Source organism: Carya illinoinensis, chromosome 11 (assembly GCF_018687715.1).
Source record: "Carya illinoinensis cultivar Pawnee chromosome 11, C.illinoinensisPawnee_v1, whole genome shotgun sequence".
In the NCBI taxonomy this organism is placed as follows: Eukaryota; Viridiplantae; Streptophyta; class Magnoliopsida; order Fagales; family Juglandaceae; genus Carya; species Carya illinoinensis.
Genome location: NC_056762.1, coordinates 27730955 through 27753530, shown reverse-complemented (window position 1 = coordinate 27753530; position 22576 = coordinate 27730955). Strand labels below are relative to the sequence as shown.

Below are 22576 nucleotides of genomic sequence, written 5' to 3'. Positions count from 1 at the left end.
TAGTGACATTTGTGACCAAAATTTGATAAATGCAAGAAAATTTGTAGCAAGAAAATTGGGTTGCAAAAATATATTATTGCTAAAAAAATTCGCCATAAACAACCATTGCATCGTACAGAATGGGACAGAAATAGCATAAGGATCCATCCTCTCATGGGCGACATAAAAGGGAGCAACACTAGAAATAGGTTATTTGTGGCGCAAGTGTATATGTTGCGGAGTGGAAAATCGACGTTACTGAAGCTATTTACCACACAAAATGTTCTTTTGCGTCTATTCTGGATACCTTATTATGGTGAATGAAACTGATGCAAATAAGCTTTCATTTGCGGTGCTTCATGTGTGCGCTATCTAATATCTTTTGAGATAGGGTACTACTGACCATGTAGCAGTGAAACATAGTGGACAACAATAATTATTCGCAGTGAAATTTGTTTTAGCGGCGAATGAATACTCTGCAAAAACACGTAAAACATTTTTTTTTTTTAACAAATAAGATAATATGGTTAAATGGATAAGAAACCAACAACAATGTCCCACCCAACCACGACCACTGTACAAAAGTCTCATGATGTTTGATCACATGCTAAATAACAAAAATCATTGGCAAGCAATCATATATTAATTGCATAAAACAAGGAAAAAAACATAAATGCTTCTTAAAGACACCAATAGTCTTCCCCCTATGGCTTGTAGTCTCGGTGTGCTGACCATGAACACGAAGGCCCCAGTAGTGCCTCAGATCACAGTGGTTCCTAATCTTCTTCAATCATTCCAAATCATCCCTCAACTTCATGTTAAGTGCATTGGAAACCACTTGAGAGTACTGGCTGTCCTTTGCAATCCTCCTTCCTATTTGAAAACCAATATGAGACTTTGAACTGTCGAGGGTTGGCAACAATAACCATGAGATTGTCCAGCTCAGCAGCAGTTATTTCACCTGCTCTCTTGTTCATGTCGATGCCAACCTTCTTGCAGATGATGTTGGCTAAGCAGCGACCGATACCTTTGATGGAGGTGAGGGCAAACATAATCTTCTGCTTTTCATGGACTTTGGTGTTCAGCACATGCAGAATGTGCTAGAGCTCCTTGTTCGCTACTGGCACCATTTTGGATTCACAAAAAGGAAACAAGAGAGAGGATTCGGAGGCAGCAAGCAAGCGGAGCCAAATCGGAAGCTACAAACAGAAAATAGATCTTTTTTACAGAGAAAAGAATGGTGGGGGTCTCTGAAAGTGCATTTCAGATTAATTTTCCACAAGTATAATAATTACTAGGAGGCATCTGAAGAGATGATGTTTTTCATCCTAAAGTTAGTCATATTCTTATAAATTTATAAGATCATTTAAGAGTCATAAAATACACACTGATCATTGCTACATCACTTTCTACCTCAATAGGATATTACCCAAGTGCTTGGAGATAATTCTCCTAGAAAAGAGCAGCATCAGGCCCACACTGACACTGCTTCATCTGCTCTATCTCATTGTTCCAACGTCTAAAATATTTCCTAAACAGCAATAAAAATTGGATCTTGAAAAACGCTGACAAGTATAAGGAAGAACACGAACATGAGAAAATTCAATGAAGAACAAATCAAATTGCTGGAAGTTATGTTCGAGGTAGAGTCAAGACCAGAGTGTAACACCCTACTTTTACGTGCTGTTTTAATTAAGGATTATTTAAATTATTATAAATAATAGTTCTATTGTCTTAAATTTAATTTTTTATTCGTTGGATTTATTTTATGATTTTTAAGTTGTACAATTTATTTTAGTATACTTTCTTGTTATTAATTATTATTTGCATTTAAATTGCTATTTGCTTTAATTATTCTATTGTTGGGCTTTAAATATTTTATTTTATTAATATTGAGTTGTAATGTTTTAAATATTTTATTGTGCCTTTTCCTTTGTTAGACCTTTGATTTTTAGAATGGATTTATTTCTAGTGGATCTTTCCTTTGTTTTCGGCCAAGCCTTTTCAATTTTCGGGCCCAACCCTCTCTTCCTTTCCATACGGTGTCGTTTTGGCCTTAAGCCCTTAGTGCTTTATTTATTTCTTTCTTCTTCCTCCAGCCACAGGCCCCTGCCTCTTTCTTCTTCTTTTTGTTTTCTCTTCTTCTCCTTCACGCCGACAACTCCTCCTTCTTCATTTCTATTTCTTTCTTCTTCTTGTATCTCAGTTTCTCCCTCTATTCTTGGCGTGGCGCCGCCGCTCTTCTTCTCCTATTTCTTCTTCATTTCTTCTTCTCCTTTCCGTCGTTTGTTGCTCGATAAGTCCTCCATTTTCGGCTGGTGGTGGTTCCTTTGTAAACTCTTTAAATTTCAGGTTCCTTTTTGCTATAATCGTGTGATTTCTTCCTCTTTAGTATTTTATTTTCTCTAGATTCTCCATTTTTCAGGTCCGATTGCTAGCTCCATTTTCATGCTTGGTTTTCTCTGATTTTTCTTAGTAATTTCATGGTTCATGCTTGTGATTTATCCCCTTGCATTTCCTATTTGTTTTGGCCTAATCGTTGCCCTGTTTTAGCCCCAATTATTGCTTCATCTTCTTCTTCTTTTTTCTTCTTCTTTTTTTTTTTGTTTTTTTTTTTTTTGTTTTTTTTTTTGTCGTGCCCCTGTTTTGCCCATAAAACTATGAGCTTCATTTTTAGTTCTTGTGGATTTTTGGTTCTAGCCGCGAGCTACACTTCCATCCATTTTTTTCTAGATTTATTTCAATTAATCAACCCTTTTTATTCCCCAAATATCAATCAAAATTTCCATGTTTTGAAACCCATTTTCAGTCCCAAAAGTTGTTATTATTGGTGATTTATTTTTTACCTCGCTTTTGAAGTTTAACGAGTGCTTGATCTTTCAGCATTTGCCTTTAATCACTATAAGTATTTTCCAAATAACCTTTGAGATTTAAATATATTTTGTGTTAACAATATTTTGTGAAATTGGTTGGTTGTGCTGGATTGAGTACGAGGTGTCGGGGGTCGGTTAGAATGGAGAATGGAGTTGTTTGTGTGATTGGTTGATGTTGAGATTTGTTGGTTGTTTGATATTTGTGTCGTGTATTGCATAATCGCATGCACGTTCATGAGCATGAATGAAAACTAGGTTTTCATGTGTAAAATGGATTTTTGGGTATATGTGTATCACAACCTCAAGCCGAGATGAGGCATTATCTTGGTGGAGCTCCTCTAGTCACTCAGGAGCGTAATATACTGAGTGATGTCGCTTGGGTTATGACTGGGCGATGGATCGGATGAGATGGTAACGCTTTCATGCCGACTCCGTGGTCTCTCTACTAGCGATGGCTAGAGGATGCTTGGCCACGAACACACTAGGTGCAAAACTAGGCATCGTTCGTTACGAAGTCACACGTACGGTCATTACCAGTGGTGTGGTGAAAGGAGCTAGGGTGTGCGGATGATTCTTAGGGGAGATCATAGTGCATACAGATTAAAATTGGATATTAGTTTTGATAAATGGATAATGGGCCATTTTCTGGGAAAATGATGAGATTTTATTAGTAGAAATATGTGGACTATTTTATGAAAAAATGGTGGATTTATGTTGGGCCATTTTTTGGAAAAATGGTAGATGTTTTAATGGACTAGATTTTTGAGCCAAATGAGATTTTGGTGTGTGTGGAAAATTATTCATTTTGGTAAAGGATGATTTTTGGGCCTCATGCATCTATCATCATGTGTATGCATATCGTTATTGTATGAATGTATTTTTTATCTTGCAGGCTGTTTGGATTATTACTTACCTACGGCACTGTTTCTTGGTATTGTAGATTTTGATGCAGGTGATGAGGAGGTTGGACCCAAGAATGTGGCTTCGTCAGATGAGTGATCGGGGATCACTTTCTCGATTGTTGGGATTTATTTCCCATTTTATTTTGGTTTATTTATGTTTTCATCGGATATTTGTAATACTTTTGAAACACTTGTATTTAAATGAAATTGTATTTTAACAATTCTGGTACTTAGTTGACTTATTTTAATTTTTTCGCTGCATTTTTGTTGCACACTTTTTTGCATGTACACACACTTGGCACTTATTGATGAGATGTATGATTGGTGTTGTCATCATCCCGACTCCTCAATTTTCACGTGTGTGTACATGAGAGTTGGGGGCATCACACATAGGCTCAAATAAAACAGCAGCTAGCTAACGACCTTGGACTGCGACCTCTCCAGGTTGGTATATGGTTCCAGAACTGGAGGGCCATCTGTTGAGAAAAAAGAAGGGGAGAGAAAGAGGGAGGAAGAAAGTGACTACACAGTGGGAGGAATTAATGGAGAGAAAGAGGGAGTAAGAAAGTAGGGGCCATCCATACAAACTGTTAAACGATTGCATCTTGACTGCACCCACTGATTGCATATAGAGTTTTTCTTGTTGTAATCCCAAGCTACTTTTTTTTTTTTTTGGTATTTCTCCATTGTAAGTGATAACTTATTAATAAAAATTGAGGTATTGTCTCTTAAAAGTATATTAAAGTCATCGTTACTAACAAAAAATATAGGTCATGTCAATGTATACAATGGAATGAGTTTCCATTGATTATTATATTTGTTCAGTAGCTTTATTGGATTTATTAATAAGATTTTCAATACGTCTTCTTTAGTGAATTTGCAGCCAAAATATGCATGGTTAAAATAATTAATACAGGCTTGAGGCTACAAGTTACCACTTGAACGTGACTAAAGCCCTTGGTCTACATGTGTAGAGTAGTTTTTTTAGGTTTTATTACAAGTGTTAGAAATTGTTAAGAATAGAAAATGAAATTAAGAAGAAACAAATGAAACAGAGATTGACAGAGGTTTGAAGAAGTTTGATTCTCATTGATACTTTCGACTATACAATAGTCATATATATACATTACAGAAAGCAGAAAAGTAAAAAGCTACTGAAAACTAACTTTTTGATTATCTACACAACTACAAGCATCAATTCAGAACTTTATGGACAGTATGGTAGAGTCAGCTTTATGCATCGTGTCCCTTGTACTTCTTTGTGTGTAGCCATGCATTTCCTCAGCTAATGTTCTTGTTTTCTGTGCCATCTCTTTTCTTTTCTTTGCTACTGCTGCCATCGTGTACTATAGTATGCTTTATCAGCTTTAGCAGCTACATGCATCTCTTGAGTGTTGCAATGTATTTCATGTATGCTTTGGCTGCTATCCTTGTGTCCTCCTTGCTTGCATTGTATTCTATAAGACTCATTCTCAAGATGGACATAGATATTAACAATTCCTATCTTAGATAATAAGAACTAAAATGTATAAGTTGGTCTTAGTGAAACTATCTACCAACTAATGAGGACACATGCATTGGTGTGATAATACCAGCCAAGACTTTTTCTCTAACAAAATTGCAATCTAGTTCTATATGCTTGGTTCTCTCATGAAAAATTGGATTCTTTGTAATGTGGATGACTGCCTGGTTATCACATAAGAGGGAAGCAGATTGTGCAGGATCAACATTAAATTCCTTTAGCAAACTAAGAAGCCACTTGATCTCACAGCTTGTAGAAGCCAGTGCCCTATATTCTACCTCATCTAAAGATCTAAAAACTGTTGCTTGTTTCTTATATTTCCAGCTTAGTAGTGTCTCTCCAATGAATATACAAAAGTCTGTGACAGATCTCCTTCTCTCAGGGGAAGCAGCCCAATCAGAATCCCTATAGGCCCTTAGATGTAAAGTTGATTTGGATGACAAGAAAATGCCTTGACCTATGGATCCTTTGAGGTAGTTGAGAATCCTATAGGCTGAATGCAAATGAGATTGTGAGGGACTGTCCATGAACTGGCGTAGAACACTTACAACATAATTAATGTTAGGTCTAGTGATGGTTAAGTAAATTAACCTTCCAATGAGTCTTCTATAAACTGTAGGATCTTGGAAAAGTTCTTCTGTGGTGTGGCTCAATTTATGATTCAGTTCAATAGGTGTAGAAATTGTCTTTGTGCCAAGTAGACCTGAATCTTCTAATATCTTGAGGGTGTACTTCCTTTGACAAAGGTTGATTCCAAATGAAGACCTAGCAACTTTCAATCCTAGGAAATACTTGAGGGGTCCAAGGTCCTTAATTTTGAACTCGTTGTGAAGGTAAGATTTGAGTGAGTCAACTTCTTCTTGAGAGTTACTTCTAACTATGATGTCATCTACATAGACTAAGAGTGCTTTAAAACCGTTGGGATTGACCTTAGTGAACAAGGAGTAGTCAGATTTGGATTGATGAAATCCAATGGCAGCGAGTGAATTTGAAAAATTTGATAACCATTGTCTAGATGCTTGCTTAAGTCCATAGAGGGACTTATTTAGTTTGCATACCAGTTTCTCCCCCTCGATCTGCTCACTCTTGATGTGATATCCTTGAGGTAATTGCATATAAATGTCCTCATCAAGGTCTCCATGTAGAAAGGCATTGTGAACATCCATTTTTCACATCCATTTGAGTGAGGGACCAATTCTTAATGGCTGTTATGGCAAGGAAAATTTGAACTGTGGTGAGCTTTGCAACTGGACTGAAGGTCTCTTGGAGGTAAAATCCTTCTTTTTAAGTGTAGCCTTTTGCCACAATACTGGCTTTGTGCCTTTCAAAGGATCCATCTAATTTCAGCTTGGTCTCATAAATATATTTGCAACCAATTGCAGTTTTGTTGGAGGGGTAAGGTGGTGACAGTTCAGGTTTTGTTTTCTTCCAAAGCATGGAGTTCAGCTTTCATGGCATCTTGCAAATGCTTAAACTTGACAGCTTCATTATAGGACTGGGTTCATGAAATTGTTGGGGGGTAAGGTGCTTTGATACCATTTTAGAAACTGTTGAGACCAGAAAATGAAATTAAGAAGAAACAAATGAAACAAAGATTGATATGGGTTTGAAGAAGTCTGATTCTCATTGATACTTTCGACTATACAAAGGTCATATATACATTGCAGAAAGTAGAAATGTAAAAAGCTACTGAAAACTAACTTTTTGATCATCTCCACAACTACAAGAATCAATTCAGAACTTTTTGGACAGTATGGTAAAGTCAACTTTATGCATCATGTCCCTCATGCTTCTTTGTGTGCAACCATGCATTTCCTTAGCTAATATTTTTCTTTTCTCTGCCATCTCTTTTCTTTTCTTTGCTGGAGCTGCCATCATTTATTGTAGCATGCTTTATCAGCTTTAGCAGCTGCATGCATCTCTTGAGTGTTGCAGTGTATTTCAAGTGTGATTTGGCTATTGTCCTTGTGTCCTTCTTGCTTGCATTTCATTTTGTTGCATTATATTATGTAAGAACAAGTTCAACTCTTAAAGCTGTAGCCTACTATATAATTTTTATTTTTTTTTTTTCCATTAGTAAAATTTATCTTGACCATAGAAATTATTTCAATATGTGCTTCAACCACCAAGAGGTCATTTGCAAGAAGGCTCCTCGATGGATCCTTGAGCATACTTAGCGACAGGAACTTTGGGTGATCATATCCCCTTTTCGAGGTAGAAAACCATTTAGAATCTGCAAAAGAGCATTCAATGTAGTAGCGTGATTGATGGTAACAAAATTCAGATTGAAAACATCATTTTTCATCAATGGAAGTACTACTTTCAACCATTTGAATATCATCTAGAGTTTTGATACTTGCAAGCCTAGTAGTGCGTCAACACGCCACTATCATAAGCATCGATAGTTTTTCATCGTAACGGAATCCACTTCAATGATATGTTGGGTGTGTAAAAAAAAACTTGAAAGCATTTTTTTTTTTTTTCTGTCCTTTAACAAGAGAAAGCCATTAAAAATATTGAAATAACTTATTCTTATTAATATATAACGTTTATTTTCCTAATCACAATTTATCGATTGTACCAAGAGTACCTTTTGATTATATAACAAGACACCAAAATGGGAGCTAGCTTACCTGTTACTTCCTCATGTTTTCCATTAACTCTTCGGTCCCTTATACGTAGAATATATTTAGCATACAATTTTCCTTTTGGGGGAGTTTGATCCCAACGTGACACTGACAAAAACAACTTGATATAACTTTCACCATCGTCAGCTGAAACTGCTTTCGGATATAGCTTTAACTCCCTATGTTCATCGATGGAATTAATAGAGGTAAAAATTTGGGAACAGTAGTACTTAATTACTAGTACTACATGCAAAATATGAGCTAAAACGACACATACCATTTACGTTCCCCAACTTTGAACTCTTTTGACAAACATTCCACATTTAATGCTGAAAACTTTCCAATCTCCCAACAGCAGTAACCTTTGATTGGAGGACTCAACATGGAGATACGCTCCCCCTTACCAGTACATTTTATGACAAAAACCTCAGCACCAAATACGCAGCAGTCATAAAAAAGGTATCCACTTTGGGCATCACCAAACTTAGTAAAGGGGAGAAATTGAGCAAATCCCCATTCAGTTTTCATTGCATTAAAACGCCTTATTTTCCCCTTATCATCTATATAGAGGAAAAAAGCCTAATTATATTAACACAAATTAATTGAAAGAACAAGAAAAAAACAATAAGGGCATGCAAAAGGATTCTTAAATTGCACATATTTAATTTTATTCCTGCATGATATAGCTATATATATCAGACCAGTGATGCTGGTCTTTATTCTAGATTTTATCATCTCAATCATACCTGTTGATCGACTTATTTCAAGTGGATTCCTATATATGCCTTTCATTTAAATGGCAAGTTACTTAAAATTTGTCACATTAATATCGTGATTGGAAATGATTAAATCTAAAATAAAAAACAATATTTCTCATATCAGACAGCAGCTACCTTGGACGGCCAAGTACTCGCCTCGAATCTGATCCAACACAAACAATTTGAACATTGCATTAACCTCCCAACAAAGAGGTAAAGAATCTGTATCTTCAATTGCCAAGTAGAGTGAAATATTTTCAGCGTTGTCACATTCTTTTCTTCCAATTGGGTAGAGAGATAATTTCCTAATTAAAAATTAAGATCAGAACCAAAAGCCATCAAATTACTCTGACAGGAAAGCAATATCAATTAATGGTACCATATAATTAAGGGATTCATATAGGCATACCATTTATAGCCACCGCATTCGAAAACCTCTGAGTCATACTTGGGCTTTTTCTCCCCTGGCAACATCTGTATGATTTTTGAGAGTGACTCAATCTTCAAAATGTAGTGAGCTGGTGGCAGATCTCTCGTAAATCTTGTCACTTCTGTTGATAGTAGGAATATTTGGATAATATCATCATAGTGCATTTAACATGTTTTACAATAAGCCAATTTGTAGAGCCATTCATTCACATCATGACTTGAATGGTAAGATTTGATATATAAGATTCAAATTTTAAAATTTATTTTCTAAATTAAATTATGCTATGATGATAGAATGTCGTGCAAATGCAGAGTATCAGTTTAGCCCAACAAGTTTCAAAAAGCTAAAGGAAAATATTTTTCTCAAATACTTTATGCTTGCATGCATGCCATCTGTTGACTTCCTTTAGTATCTCCTCTTTACTGATGTCCTCTTGAGTTTTTCTTTCACATGCCCACGATTTCCAAAGAACTGACGAACTTTGATTTGAGAAGGCAACTAATTATTGGAAATAATAATCTTCAAGATAATTATATTCTTTCAACTTCCTTCAGTTATACTTATGAAAAAATTATACTCGATATGTATGCATTCACAACCCTGCACGTACCTACGCCAAAAGATACTCAAAAATTACAGAATAGATTTTAAAAATAAACCCCATCATAAATCTACTTGGGTGATCCTCTTTTGTGTGTGTGTGTGTGTGTGAGAGAGAGAGAGAGAGCATACCAGGAGCTGGATTCGTCGGTGGTGGGCCGGCCATGTTGATGAGGACGTTAATCTGAAAATCTGCTTTTGGGTGTTCCTTTGCGATCGAAATATGTGTATCGTTCTTCGTGCCCTACTCTCTCTCTCTCTCTCTATATATGTGTGTGTATATATATGCTACAATATTCCTTCGTAAATCTCCTAGGTTTACTCACTTACATGACCATTAAGAAATTTTAGAGTCTAACGTCAATTATGAAATTGGGATAAAAGCAAATTGAGAGGCAAGGCCAAGTATTGCCATATTATTTTTTGCTTCAGCAACATTTGCAGTTAGTTTTACTTTTTAAACAAAAAATAAATCTTTTGGCCTTGGTCTTTTCCCTTACTTTTCCTATATTCTTGCTTTGCATTTGATAAATCCTGATTCTAGGAGCCCAAAAAGTTCTTAATTGGCGGCATTTAACCAGCTAGTTGATCTTCTTCACCACAATCTATTCCAGCTATATATAGACCCGTACGTCTATCTCCTTCATTCGTCACTATTAAGGCATCTCCCAGCAGAGTGCACACCAACAGAACCGAATGCAGCAGAGTGCACACCAACAGAGCACCTGCGTCACAACAAAATGCAGCAGAGCGCACACCAACAGAGCACTAGCGTTTGTAATACTGCTGTGTAATAAGACAGCTGTCATGTACTGAGTGAAGAATATTCTATTTGTTATTCTTTTGTATCTATAAATAGGAGAACCTATTGTATACGATGTAATGAGAAAAGAAAAGAAGTATTTGCTGCAGCCTTCTCTGTGTTCTCTATATGGCATTTATTCAAACATTTTGTGAGTCACTTGTTTCTTCATGGTAGTCAGAGCTTCTAAGGACAAACGTCCCCTTTACAGTGGAGTCCCCTGGTAAATCTCTCACTGCAAGTCCCTCTATCATTACTGCAGCAACTGAGTCTATCAATATCAAACTCACCATAGAAAACTATCTTCTATAGAAAGCCCAAATAGTCCCCTTCCCCAAAGGTCAAAAACTTTATGATTATGTTGATGGTTCTCATCCCATGCCTACATCTCAACTCGACGGCAAATCCAATCCAGCCTATGATCAATGGATTTTGCAAGACCAACTTGTCATTTCTGCAATTAACTCCTCACTCTCCGAACCTGTCTTGAGTCAAGTGCTCGACTGCACTACTTTGCAACAAGTCTGGACGATATTACAAAACTTGTTCTCAGCTCAATCCTTTGCAAACAACATGCATACAAAGTTTCAACTAGCCAACTTTGGGAAAGGACCCGAATTGATTTCATACTACTTTAATAGAGCAAAAAATCTCTCCTCTCAACTTGGTGCTGCAGGCCACCCACTCACCGATTTTGAATTTACAATCTATCTCTTGGCAGGGCTGGGCACTGATTGTAAATCACTAGTCACTTCGTTAACTACCCTCCTAGATCCTCTTACCCCTCATCAACTCTTTAGCAATCTCCTAAATCATGAGTCAAGACTCTCTCACCAAACCAACTCTCTTCTTTCAAGTACCTCTATCTTTGCCAATAACACAACTACCTGCCCCCCCCCCCCCCCCCCCCCCCCCCCCCCCCCCCCGATTGCCATAACAACTTTTGTGGTGATCGTGCAGGACATGGGTTTGATTGCGGTAACAACCCCTCTCGTGGCTCTAGTTCCTTGTCAAACTCCTTCCCTAATCAAACTGACACTCAACCCTCATGTTAGGTCTGTCAAAAACTAGGGCACACTGCCCACCACCATCGAATTTGGCTGCTCACTTCACTGCTATGCCTTAATGCATGTCTTCAAGCTCGAGTTGGTTTCCCTATATGGTAGCTACGTATCATTTTACTCCAGATTACAATAATCTAAACCTTGACTCTGCTTCTTATCAAGGCTCTGACCAGGTCAGCATCAGAGATGGGTCATCACTGCCTATTCAACACGTCGACTCTGCTCAACTGAACTCCTCATCTGGCAACTTTCTCTTAACTCCGCTCCATTGTATGTTCTTCCACCATCCATTGTTGCTGCTTCGTCACCTTCTCCACCACACGCCTTCATCAACGCAAAAACTTCCGCTCACCTATGGCACTTTAAACTTGGTCACCCTTCCACTCGGGTCACGGCACTTACTATGAATCGTTTCCATCTTTCCACCTCTAACCATGGTCTTACTGCATGTGCCCAAGCTAAGGCGCATGCCCTGCCTCATCCTCTCTCTCCCACTCGCTTGTCCAAGTTGTTTGAACTTCTTTTTCTTGATGTATAGGGTCCAGCTCCAACTTTATCTTTAAATGGATGTAGCTTTTATTTTTCAATAGTGGAGGATTTTTCTAAGTATATTTGGATATTTCCTATGCAATCAAAATCTAGTGTTTCCACTTTATTTCTTGCCTTTTCTATTATGTTAATACTTTCTTTTCCTCCAAAATTATTTCTGTCCAAATCGATTGGGGTGGTGAGTTTCACCCCGTCCATACTATTTTTCAGAAAATTGGTATTTCTCACCTTGTCACATGTCTCTACTCTCACTAATAAAATGAGAGTGTAGAACGTAGACATCGACACATAGTCAAAACAGGCTTATCTCTTTTAGCTCATTCTTCTATGCCTCAAAAATATTGGATTGAGGCATTTCAAACGGCCACATTTCTTAAAAATCAAATGCTCACTCCCATCCTCCAAAATAACTCCCAATATGAGGTCTTAATGGATCATGCACTAGACTACTCTTTTTTAATAGTTTTTGTTTCCTTGTGCTGGCCTAACTTGAGACCTTTTAATAAACATAAACTGGACTACACGTCCAAGCCCTAAGTTTTCATGGGCTACAGCCTAGATCACAAGGGATATCTTTGTTTGCATACTCCCTCGAGTTGCATGTATGTTTCACGTGATGTCAACTTTAATGAAAATACATTTTTGTTTGCTGCTTCACTCACTACATCCACTCAGCCTTCATCTGCTCATGGCCTTTGGTTCCTACTCTCAGCCCACCCTCACCTTGCCCTTTACGTACACCCACTTCACCTATCTCCCCTTCTACACAACACGGCTCATCCTATCAAAGTCTAACTTACAATCCTTTACAACCAAGCCCCTATTCCCCATCCATTTCATCTACGGCTTCACTTTCTTCTTCATTGGAAACCAACCCCTTGCCTCTTCAACAGCAACAAACCCAAACACTTCATCGCCTACCTCGACAGAGGTCACCTTCTTACCTTCACTTATCACACATCCTATGGTCACTCGTGCTAAATCCAACATCCATCGACCCCTTGTGTGTTCAAATCGTACGGTTCCCTGGCCTTAACCCAAACTGAATCTCTCTCTCACCACCTCCTTAGCTCCCACCTCTTCCTTCACCTCATTTACACCTGAAGAACCTTCCTCTTTCTTTGAAGTCGTCAAGTACCCTAAATGGAGATCAGCCATGCATCTTGAGTTCCAAGCTTTACTTCAAAACTGCACGTGGGAGCTTGTTCCTTCATCACCTTAATACAACGTCCTGGCCTCCAAATGGATTCTTAAATCCAGACGACATGCTGATGACTCCCTAGAACACCACAAGGCTCGCCTAGTGGCCAAGGGGTTTCATCAACAATTTGGTCTGGATTATTCAGATACCTTCGGCCTTGTAGTAAACCCGTGACTATCCACTTGCTTCTCTCACTTGCTGTTACTTTAAATTGGCCACTCCATCAATTAGACATACAAAACACCTTCTTACACGGGGATCTTGAAGAGACAATGTTTATGCACCAGCCACCAGGGTTCATCCATCCCTAATGCCCTACTCATGTCTGTAAGTTGCTTAAATCAATTTATGATTTAAAACAAGCCCCTAGGCTTGGTTTGCTAAACTATTTGATGCTCTAGTTTCCTTAGGCTTTCATGGTTCCAAGTCATATTCTTCATTGTTTATTTTTAATAATTTGGCTGGTTTTATTTATCTTCTCATTAATGTAGATGATATACTCATGACTAGTTCCAGTAGTGCACTCATCTCTAACTTCATATCTTCACTCGATTTGCATTTTTAGTAAAGGATCTAGGTAGTTTACATTACTTCCTAGGTATTGAGGTCACCCATAACTCATTTGGTTTGTTTCTGTCTCAGTCCAAATATATTTGTGATTTACTTGTCCACACCAAAATGCATGCTTCTAAACCTGATTCTACCCTAATGTCAACCTCTACCAAATTGACAGCTCTAGATGGCTGTACATTTGAGGATGCTTAATTATACCAAAGTGTGGTGGGTAGCCTTCAGTACTTAGCCTTCACCTACCCTGACATCTCATTTGTTTTTAATCGCATGTGTCAATGCATGCATTGTCCACGGTTGCCCATTTGGCAAGCTGTCAAAAAGATTTTACGCTATCTTAATTATACTCAGTCTCTTGGTTTGTGTTTCTCACCATCCTCGTCTTACACTTGTTTGCCTTTTCCAATGCTGATTGAGCCGGATGCCCATACTTTGGGACTCACCTCATTTCTTGAGGTTCAAAAAATTCATTGTTATGAGAACTGGGTATTTTTCTTAAACAGCCCCCATACTCTGGTGTGACAACTTAGGTGCCACTTACTTGTCGACAAATCCAGTCCTTCACTATTGCTCTAAACACATTTACTTGGATTATCACTTTGTTCGTGATAGAGTGGCAGCGAAGACTTTTCAAGTGTCATTCATCTCTAGCAAGGATCAAATTGCAGACATCCTTACCAAGCCTCTCTCCACTACACGGTTTCATCTTCTTCGATCAAGCCTCACTATCAAAATAGTGCTGCTTGACTCATGGGAGGGTATTAAGGCCTCTCAACTAAATTAAACATAGCGCACACCAACAAAACGAATGCAGCAAAGTGCACACCAATAGAGCTCTAGCGTCACAACAAAATGCAGCAGAGCGCACACCAACTGTGAAATAAGACAATTGTCATGTACTGAGTGAAAATAATATTCTAGTTGTTACTCTTTTGTATCTATAAATAGGAGAACCTCTTGTATACGATGTAATGAGAAAAAAAGAGAAGTATTTGTTGTAGCCTTCTCTGTGTTCTCTCAATGGCATTTATTCAAACATCCTGTGAGTCACTTGTTTCTTTAATCACAAACTTCTTGAAGCCCTAGAGATGCCGTTTGTTTCCCCAAATCATGCCACACCTTCACTATAAATTTCTATCAAGCAAGATGCGGCCACCATAACCCTCAGCATGCATGTTACTCCCAAAATCCCAACGTCTCCATGTCCAGGAAATAAGCACGGCAACATATCCAATGGCTACCTCATGGTCACGTCAAGCTCATTTCTTTCTAAAGGTTGTTGCAACCGTGAATTTTTTGGTGAAGCTCCTCCATGTTGCTGCCTACTTCCCTCAACCCTCTCACATGGAATTACATGAGTTTCCCAAAGAGACCAAGCCATCGTACTCCCCTTCATGCTATCCCAAAAAGCCAGCCATCGAGAGCCATCCCACATCAACAACCTCTCTTCCACTGGAACCACCACCACCACCACCACCTCTCGTTAGAAGCCAAAACCACATAAACCACTCCTCACGTCCATCAAGTCCCCACACGAAAGTCTGCCAAACCCCACGTCGTAACCAAATCCACAACACATGAGTCGCTTCAAGCAGCAACTCCACTCCATCTCGTAGCACAACAACCCTGAACAGAAATCCAACATGCTGAGATCTCCCCTGCACGATAGAAGCCACCATATCCATTTGTCGTGAAACCAACCTCCACACCATAAGCCCTCCTTCCATTCAAAACCACCATGTGATAGCCCCATTGCCCAGCCCATACAAAACCATTAGCCACCTACTTAGAGAACCGGAGTCATCTCAGTTTTTTCACCCCAAAACAAAGAAAGAAATTCCCTCCCCATGCTCCTCCATTGACAGCCATTCTTTCTTGCCAAAAACGATCACACGTCACGGCCACAGCTCAATCGTGTTATTCACCACGCCACCATCGTCTCGATCAACACACTTCACTGTACATAAGTCCCTCTCTCTCACCACATTCTCTCTCTCTCTCTCTCTCTCTCTCTCTCTCTCTCACACACACACACACACACACACATCTCTCTCCCTCTCAGAATTGCATTGTCACCCATAAAGGAAGTCGTCGTGAAATCGTTTCTATCTAGCCACCAGGTCTATCGTCAGAAAGTGTTTGTTCTCTCTTAGTGATTATCTCGCAGGTTCCCTTCCTCACCATAGGTAGCCCCTCTGAAACGTTTTTCATTTTCTAGCCTTTGATTTCTACCAAGTATTATATATTTTTACATAAATACCCTTAAGACCACACATAGCCTCCAGTGTAAGATTCAAGTTTTTCCTTCATAGTTAATTACATCCCACCCTTTATTTGTAACTCATGGTAGATGTTGTTACTTAATTCTATGCTAAGTCCAATTTTAATTGTTGCAAAACACCTATAACATCTTGTGTTCGGTTGGGCTTGAATTTAAATAGACTAGTGATTGAGTTGGGATTATTTAAATAAAGGTTAAGTGGATATTAATAAATTTTAGAAGTGATGATATTTTAAGATTACGAGGATTAGAGATATTTTTAAGAGAAATAAGTTATTTAAATATTTTAGGGTTAAATATCAAAATACATGTTTAAGTGGAGATTTAAGTAAGTTTTGCGTTTATTTTATAGGTTACAATTGATATTATATCGGCAATGTTCTGAAAAAATTCAAAAAAAGCTAAAAAAATCTAGGTAAGTGGGGTTCATATGCTAGACTTTGCATAAAACGATTGGACTGAGGTTAAATTTACAAAAAATATATATGTTTTATTATGAAAAGTAGAATTTGAAAACAATCTAGGTCATTTTGTTCTGCATTACTCATTATATTTAAATAAGAAAAAAGAAAAATATTTTTTTATCATGACTGGTATAGATATGAGCTATTTTGGTATTCTGTTTCAGAACTGTGCAAAAGAAAAGAATATGAAAATTTGTGTATATATGATGATGATTTGATTTTGTTGTGTTCTGAATATGTTATATACTCTGATATAATATGATGTGATTTTTAAAAACTCCTGTCATGACATTCTATTTCTGTTCTGTTCTAACCTTACCACGGGTGTAAAACTGTGGCCTTTGTTCAGGTTGGCACCAATTTTTTTTGTTTTCGGTGCACCTACTTTAGAAGTAAAATGATTTTCTGTATGGTCTTTTCTGTGCCCATACTCAGGGGTCCGAGAATAGCAAAGGAAAGATTTCACATTCTATTTTTGTATGGTTAGCCATCGGAATTTGCACAATCCTACCATGGGGGTTAAACATGGAATTCTATTTTGATGTGATGTTTCAGTTATGCTATGTCAAAAAAATTTTGAATAAGAATATTTCTAAACTTTCTCTATGATATTTTTTATAACATATTCTGATCTTGCATTCTGAAAATAAAAATATTTTTTCTGTATTTTGAACTACGTAAATACTCATGTTTACATACTAGCATATATTCTCTGCTTATTGAGTTGGTAATAACTCACCCTTTATTTTCACAATATTTTTCAGATAATTTTGATAAATTTGATGATCATAGAGGAATAAGTACCAAAGGATACAAATAATTATTAGAGAGTCCTTTTATTTTCTGTTATTCTAAGTATTTTGAGACATGAATATTTCTGAGTCTTTATGGAGTTTTTTTTTTTTTTTTTTTTTTTTTTTTTTTTTTTATGTTGAGGTATTTCTTTGGTGTCCCTCTAGAGTAACACATATATTTGTGTTTAACAAATAATTTTATATTTTATAGTCTTTAGATTATATATAATTGTGTTATGAGAGATGATTTTAGGTGAAAGGAACTAACTCATTGGATCTTTGGACTGGGCGTTACAATATTGATTTCCAACTTTTTACGTCGTAAATACCCATAAATCACAGCCAATGATCAAGTGGACACCTTGGCAAAAAATTGAGAAGGCTAATATATCGAATGTTTGCACACCAACATCAATGTTTCGATCCTCTTGAGTGAACCTGGTTGATACATCATGCAGATACATCGACGAGAATGTCAAGCTTCTATATGAATATATGCATAAAAAATGAATCCTTTTGGGTGAGCTTTGTTTCTCACGTACCACTTAAATTTTCCCTAATGCCTCTCAAATTGATGCATCCACCTGTATTGAATTGGTCCTGCAAGCAACAACTCTTAGAGCAAATGGACAGCTAGGTAGACCATTATGTCAAAGAAATTTAGTGAAAAAATGGGTTCCATCTTACAAAGAATGAGTGCAATGTTAGTCTCAAGACGTTTCACTGCTTCTTTCTTACACGTTTGTGCACATAATTCTTTGAAAAATGTGCTAAATTCCATCAATGCCAAACACATATCATGTCTTAAGTGCCCTACGATTGCCGCTAGCAGTAGCCTTTGCATGAATATGTGGGCATCATGATTTTTCATACCAACTATTTTACAGTCTGTAACATTAACACATCTTGAAATGTTAGATGTAAAACCATCAAGAAATTTTACACCTTTCAACCATGCACAAAATTCTTTGCTCTCACCTCCATGCAACATGAAATAGGCATGAGAGATAATAACTCGATCCCCATCTTCTGTCAAATGTAACTCTTTTCTTATATCAAGTTCGGCCAAGTCCCGTCGAGCATTGATACCATCTTTTGTTTTACTTGAAATAATCATCAATTTATCCAACACATTGTCACAAATGATCTTCTCGATGTGCATAATGTCAAGATTACTTCTAGATTTCCAAGATGGCCAATAGGGTAGGTCAAATAAGATACTCTGTTTTGTCCAATTTAACTCCTCAAGGGTGTGCTTTCTCATCTTACTACCTTTGCTAAAATCTACATGACCAATGCTATTTAATTTGTGCATTATATCTTCTCCCAATAGCTGCATAGGTGGCATCAAATAATCTTCTTTTCCATTAAAAATATTCTTCTTGATTATCCAAACATGGCCCGTCAGTTGAAATTGGGGATGACCCATATAACAGTGCTTTTGCCCATGTCTCAACCACAAAGATTCCATATCCAGATTGCAACAAAGGCATGCCAACTTCCCTTTAATACTCCAACCAGAAGATTATCGTATGTAGGAAAATTATTAATAGTCCACAATAAAGCTACATATAATCGAAATCGTTGGCCAACTATGGCATCATAGGTATCAACCCCATTTTTCCACAAATCAATTAGTTCATTGACTAAAGGGCAAAAGTAAATATCAATTTAATTTCCAGGTAATTTTGGCCTAGGAATTAGTGTGGACAACATGAAGAACGGATATTTCATACATAACCATGGAGGCAAGTTATATGGAACTAGAATCACTAGCCCTATGATGTATGGTTTGCTCATAACATTGAATGGGTTGAATCCATCACTAGCAAGACCGAGCCTCACATTTCGAGCATCTTCAACAAACCAACAATGTTTTTTATCAAATGTGGTCCACACCTCAAAGTGCATTAATACTGTACTCTTTCTAATTGATGCCACATCATGGATACTGTGATTTTCTCAAACATAAATAGTCTCTGTAGCCTTAGTTTCAGTAAAAAACACTACACTACCTTTTGGGGCGCTGTTCGTTGAGAAGGTGTAGAGGACAATCACATGGTGGCTTTGCACTTAATGTACTCTTGCTTATTGCTATTTTCCTTTCAAAATAGTATGCAATCATTTGGACATACATGAATTTTAATGCATCTAAATCCCAACCCTTACTCCAATGATCGTGCCTCATAGAAAGATTCTAACAATAGTGATTTGGGAAAAGTTGTTTCAATATATAGTTTAAGCAGCATGTTGAAAGACTTCACACTCCACCCACCAACTATTTTGATGTGGAGCAACTTCACAATGAATAATAGTTTAGAAAATGTTGTGCAACCATCATAAAATGGACGCTAAGCGTTTTCCAACAGCTTTTCAAACATGCATGGTTGGTTTGGATTCAACAGTGTTGGTTTCTACAGGATGTGGAGTCATGTCTTCATCAACGCCAACGATGGTTGCCGCATGAATGTCACCCAACACATCCTCAATTTCATCAATATAACTACTGTCACCATTGTCATTATCATCTTCATCCTCGCCCATGAAATTCATGGGTCCTTGCTTCCCCTGAAATATCCAATCAGTGTAAATTTGGATCTATATCCGTCATAAATAAATGTTGTTCTACCTCGTTGATAGGTAGGAAGAAATTATTACAATATATATGGCATGGACACTTCACACTATTCTTTCCTAGGTTTTATTATTATAGGTATCCGATCTAACAAACATGGATTGGTTCAAATAAAAAAAATACACATTGCTTGCAACATAATGTCAAAACCTTCCCTTAATCATTATAAACTCCGAGTCTCGTTTTTATTGATTAGAAAAAACTCTAGAGTTTGTATAGATCTATACGATCTATACGCTTCGTATACATTGTGAATCATGTATGTAAGTTCAATAGGGGATGATAGTGAAAATATGAAAGGTTCATTTTTGCTGAAAAAAAGGCAATACACAATATTACTGATGCTAGAGCCACAAAAGAAATATTGTACCGAATACTTTTACCGATTATGTAAAAGGCTTTTTTTTTTTTTTTTTGTGTGTGTGTGTTTTTTTTCAAACATTTTTTAAGTCTTTAAACATTTTTAAAAAAATTATAAATTCATTAAAAGACACTGCCATAATCATTAAGTAAAAAAAAAAAAAAAGTAATTTGGTACAGATTTTTGGTAGATATTTTATGTGGGACTAGCTAGTGTTTTCCATGGAAATATACCAATGGCTCAAGAATGCCAACCCCCAATGTTTGAAGCATTAACAATTTAAGTATGCTTCTACAATTGGACCAAAATGCCTCTAAATTGCACCCATCAATGAACTTCTAGATTCCTCAATAAGACACAAAAGAATGTTTAAAGTATGTAGGGGTTACATGACTTTCCTGCCACCAAGTTGGTATCCATGATGCCTCCATATGTATGTATGTTTTCTTTATATGGCAGTGGGTGATTTTGTTCAAAAGGCACAAGGTTATAAAAAAATTGGATATAATTGTGAATAAATTTGGCAGAAATATAGTGCTTCAAGGTTCATCAAGAAATATAAACCAGAAAATTAATATTACATAAAATCAAACAATAATAAAAGTAAAAAGGTTATGAAATATATAGTCATTCTTACGAGAGAGCCTCCAGGCCGGTTGGGTGTTTCACTTCATTTTACACCAACCAATGAAAAAATGCCACATAAGCGTTCTAGCAAATTACAATCTACACTCGCATACAGGTGAATACCTTATTTTGACAGCTATTTTTTCCCCCTCTTTCTCTCCCTTCTTCTCCCCTCAAGGACCGAGAGAGCCATCAATGAGAGATTTGTGGTCATCGAAGAGGGATAGCTGAGGGTATTTCTTTTTTGTTGCTTATCTACATTTATGTATGTTTTTGTAGCCTTTAAATTTATGTTTGGAGGCTGTGAAAATGTATTTATGTTTAGATGCTAAGAAAATGTAGTGTTGTTTGCATGGTGAGAAAAGGTGGCATCTATTTCAAGTTTTAATATGCACCTATGGTAAAAGTCCCAAGGTAAATAAATATTGCAGATATTTTAGAGATTCTTTCTGTACATGGGGCCTTCTTCAGTTATTCATAAAAAAACTCAAAAATAGATATTAATTTTCTCACGCATTTTATTGTTACAGTCAAGAAAGGTGATAGCTATCATGAGATGATCATCTTGTTAAAAATTATGAAATGTTTGATATTTCACTTCATGATCCACGAACCAAGCAATACTAGTATCTAATATTGAAAAGAAATGCAAATATCAGCATGATCCTTTACCAATCATCACAGCAGGCCCAAGCATGGACCAATCGACCAAATATCAGTACCCAAGATTGTTATGAAGGTGATGCAAAACGGTAAGGTTCATAACAGAAGGAGAGGAAGATGGGAGAGCTTTGGAGAGAAGGGAGAAGAAGGGAGAAGAGAGAGGGGGAAATAGAGGTAAGTTCAGTAAGTCCCCTAGGTCTTACAATTTGACTGGTGGGTGTAAGAGTGAAAGGGATACCCGACCGGTTTGAAGTTTTTCCCTACTCCTATAATCTTCTATATTTCTTTTCCAATAATCCAAACACCTACCATATATGATCATGAGATTACCTTGACTCATCATCTTGGATAAACACCAACTCGTTGACTTGGACAGGTACAGCTAGCGGCAGCTATTAAGTCAAAATATCAAGGGTTTGCATGCACACCTCATTTAGATATTTAAAATTCTCGATATGGTTAGATATTAAAGCTTCGTTTAAGTTGCAAGCAGGGATCTTTTAGCTTGTACATGTTTAGTATGGAATAAATCTACTATATTCAAATTCCCGAACATTGATCTCATGTTTACAATGTATATTGCATCCTTAATCATAGGCAATTAATTACATAGTAATGATGAGGTTGGTAAATGTTCGGGAAATTAATTATATCTAGATGGGAATGAAAAAGTGTAACCGCGTATAGCATAAATGACACTCAACAAAGCGAGCTGACTATATATATTGCTTTGATTTTTGAGCGCTTTTTCCTTTCTAAAACAAGAGCCCACCAATGTTGTCTGTTTCAAAGACCCTACAAGCACTCGATCGAGATTCAGGACCTCAGGTTCTCTTTTATAAATATACACCACAACCTCCTTCATTCATTCCCA

General features: G+C 37.1%; 2 protein-coding genes and 1 pseudogene across 3 annotated transcripts; all 3 read right to left on the bottom strand.

The window, feature by feature from the left end:
* Positions 1 to 586: 586 nt before the first annotated feature.
* On the bottom strand, positions 587 to 1109 carry LOC122282345 (annotated as a pseudogene).
* A 4193-nt stretch (positions 1110 to 5302) lies between these two features.
* LOC122282344 (uncharacterized mitochondrial protein AtMg00810-like) lies at positions 5303 to 6442 on the bottom strand. Its single transcript, XM_043094305.1, has one exon. The coding sequence runs from the start codon at positions 6440 to 6442 to the stop codon at positions 5303 to 5305; it is 1140 nt and encodes a 379-aa protein (XP_042950239.1).
* Positions 6443 to 6877: 435 nt separating this feature from the next.
* Positions 6878 to 11408, bottom strand: LOC122280585 (ubiquitin C-terminal hydrolase 12-like). 2 transcript variants are annotated; one of them, XM_043091545.1, is made up of 4 exons: positions 9824 to 11408; positions 9071 to 9212; positions 8797 to 8966; positions 6878 to 7509 (listed from the first exon to the last, which is right to left on the bottom strand). In XM_043091545.1, the coding sequence occupies exons 1-4, from the start codon at positions 9855 to 9857 to the stop codon at positions 7298 to 7300; spliced, it is 558 nt and encodes a 185-aa protein (XP_042947479.1). In that variant the 5' UTR covers positions 9858 to 11408; the 3' UTR covers positions 6878 to 7297. The 2 variants fall into 2 exon arrangements, with proteins under 2 accessions (XP_042947479.1, XP_042947478.1); XM_043091544.1 differs by lacking the exon at positions 6878 to 7509 and adding an exon at positions 7554 to 8463.
* Positions 11409 to 22576: the final 11168 nt, after the last annotated feature.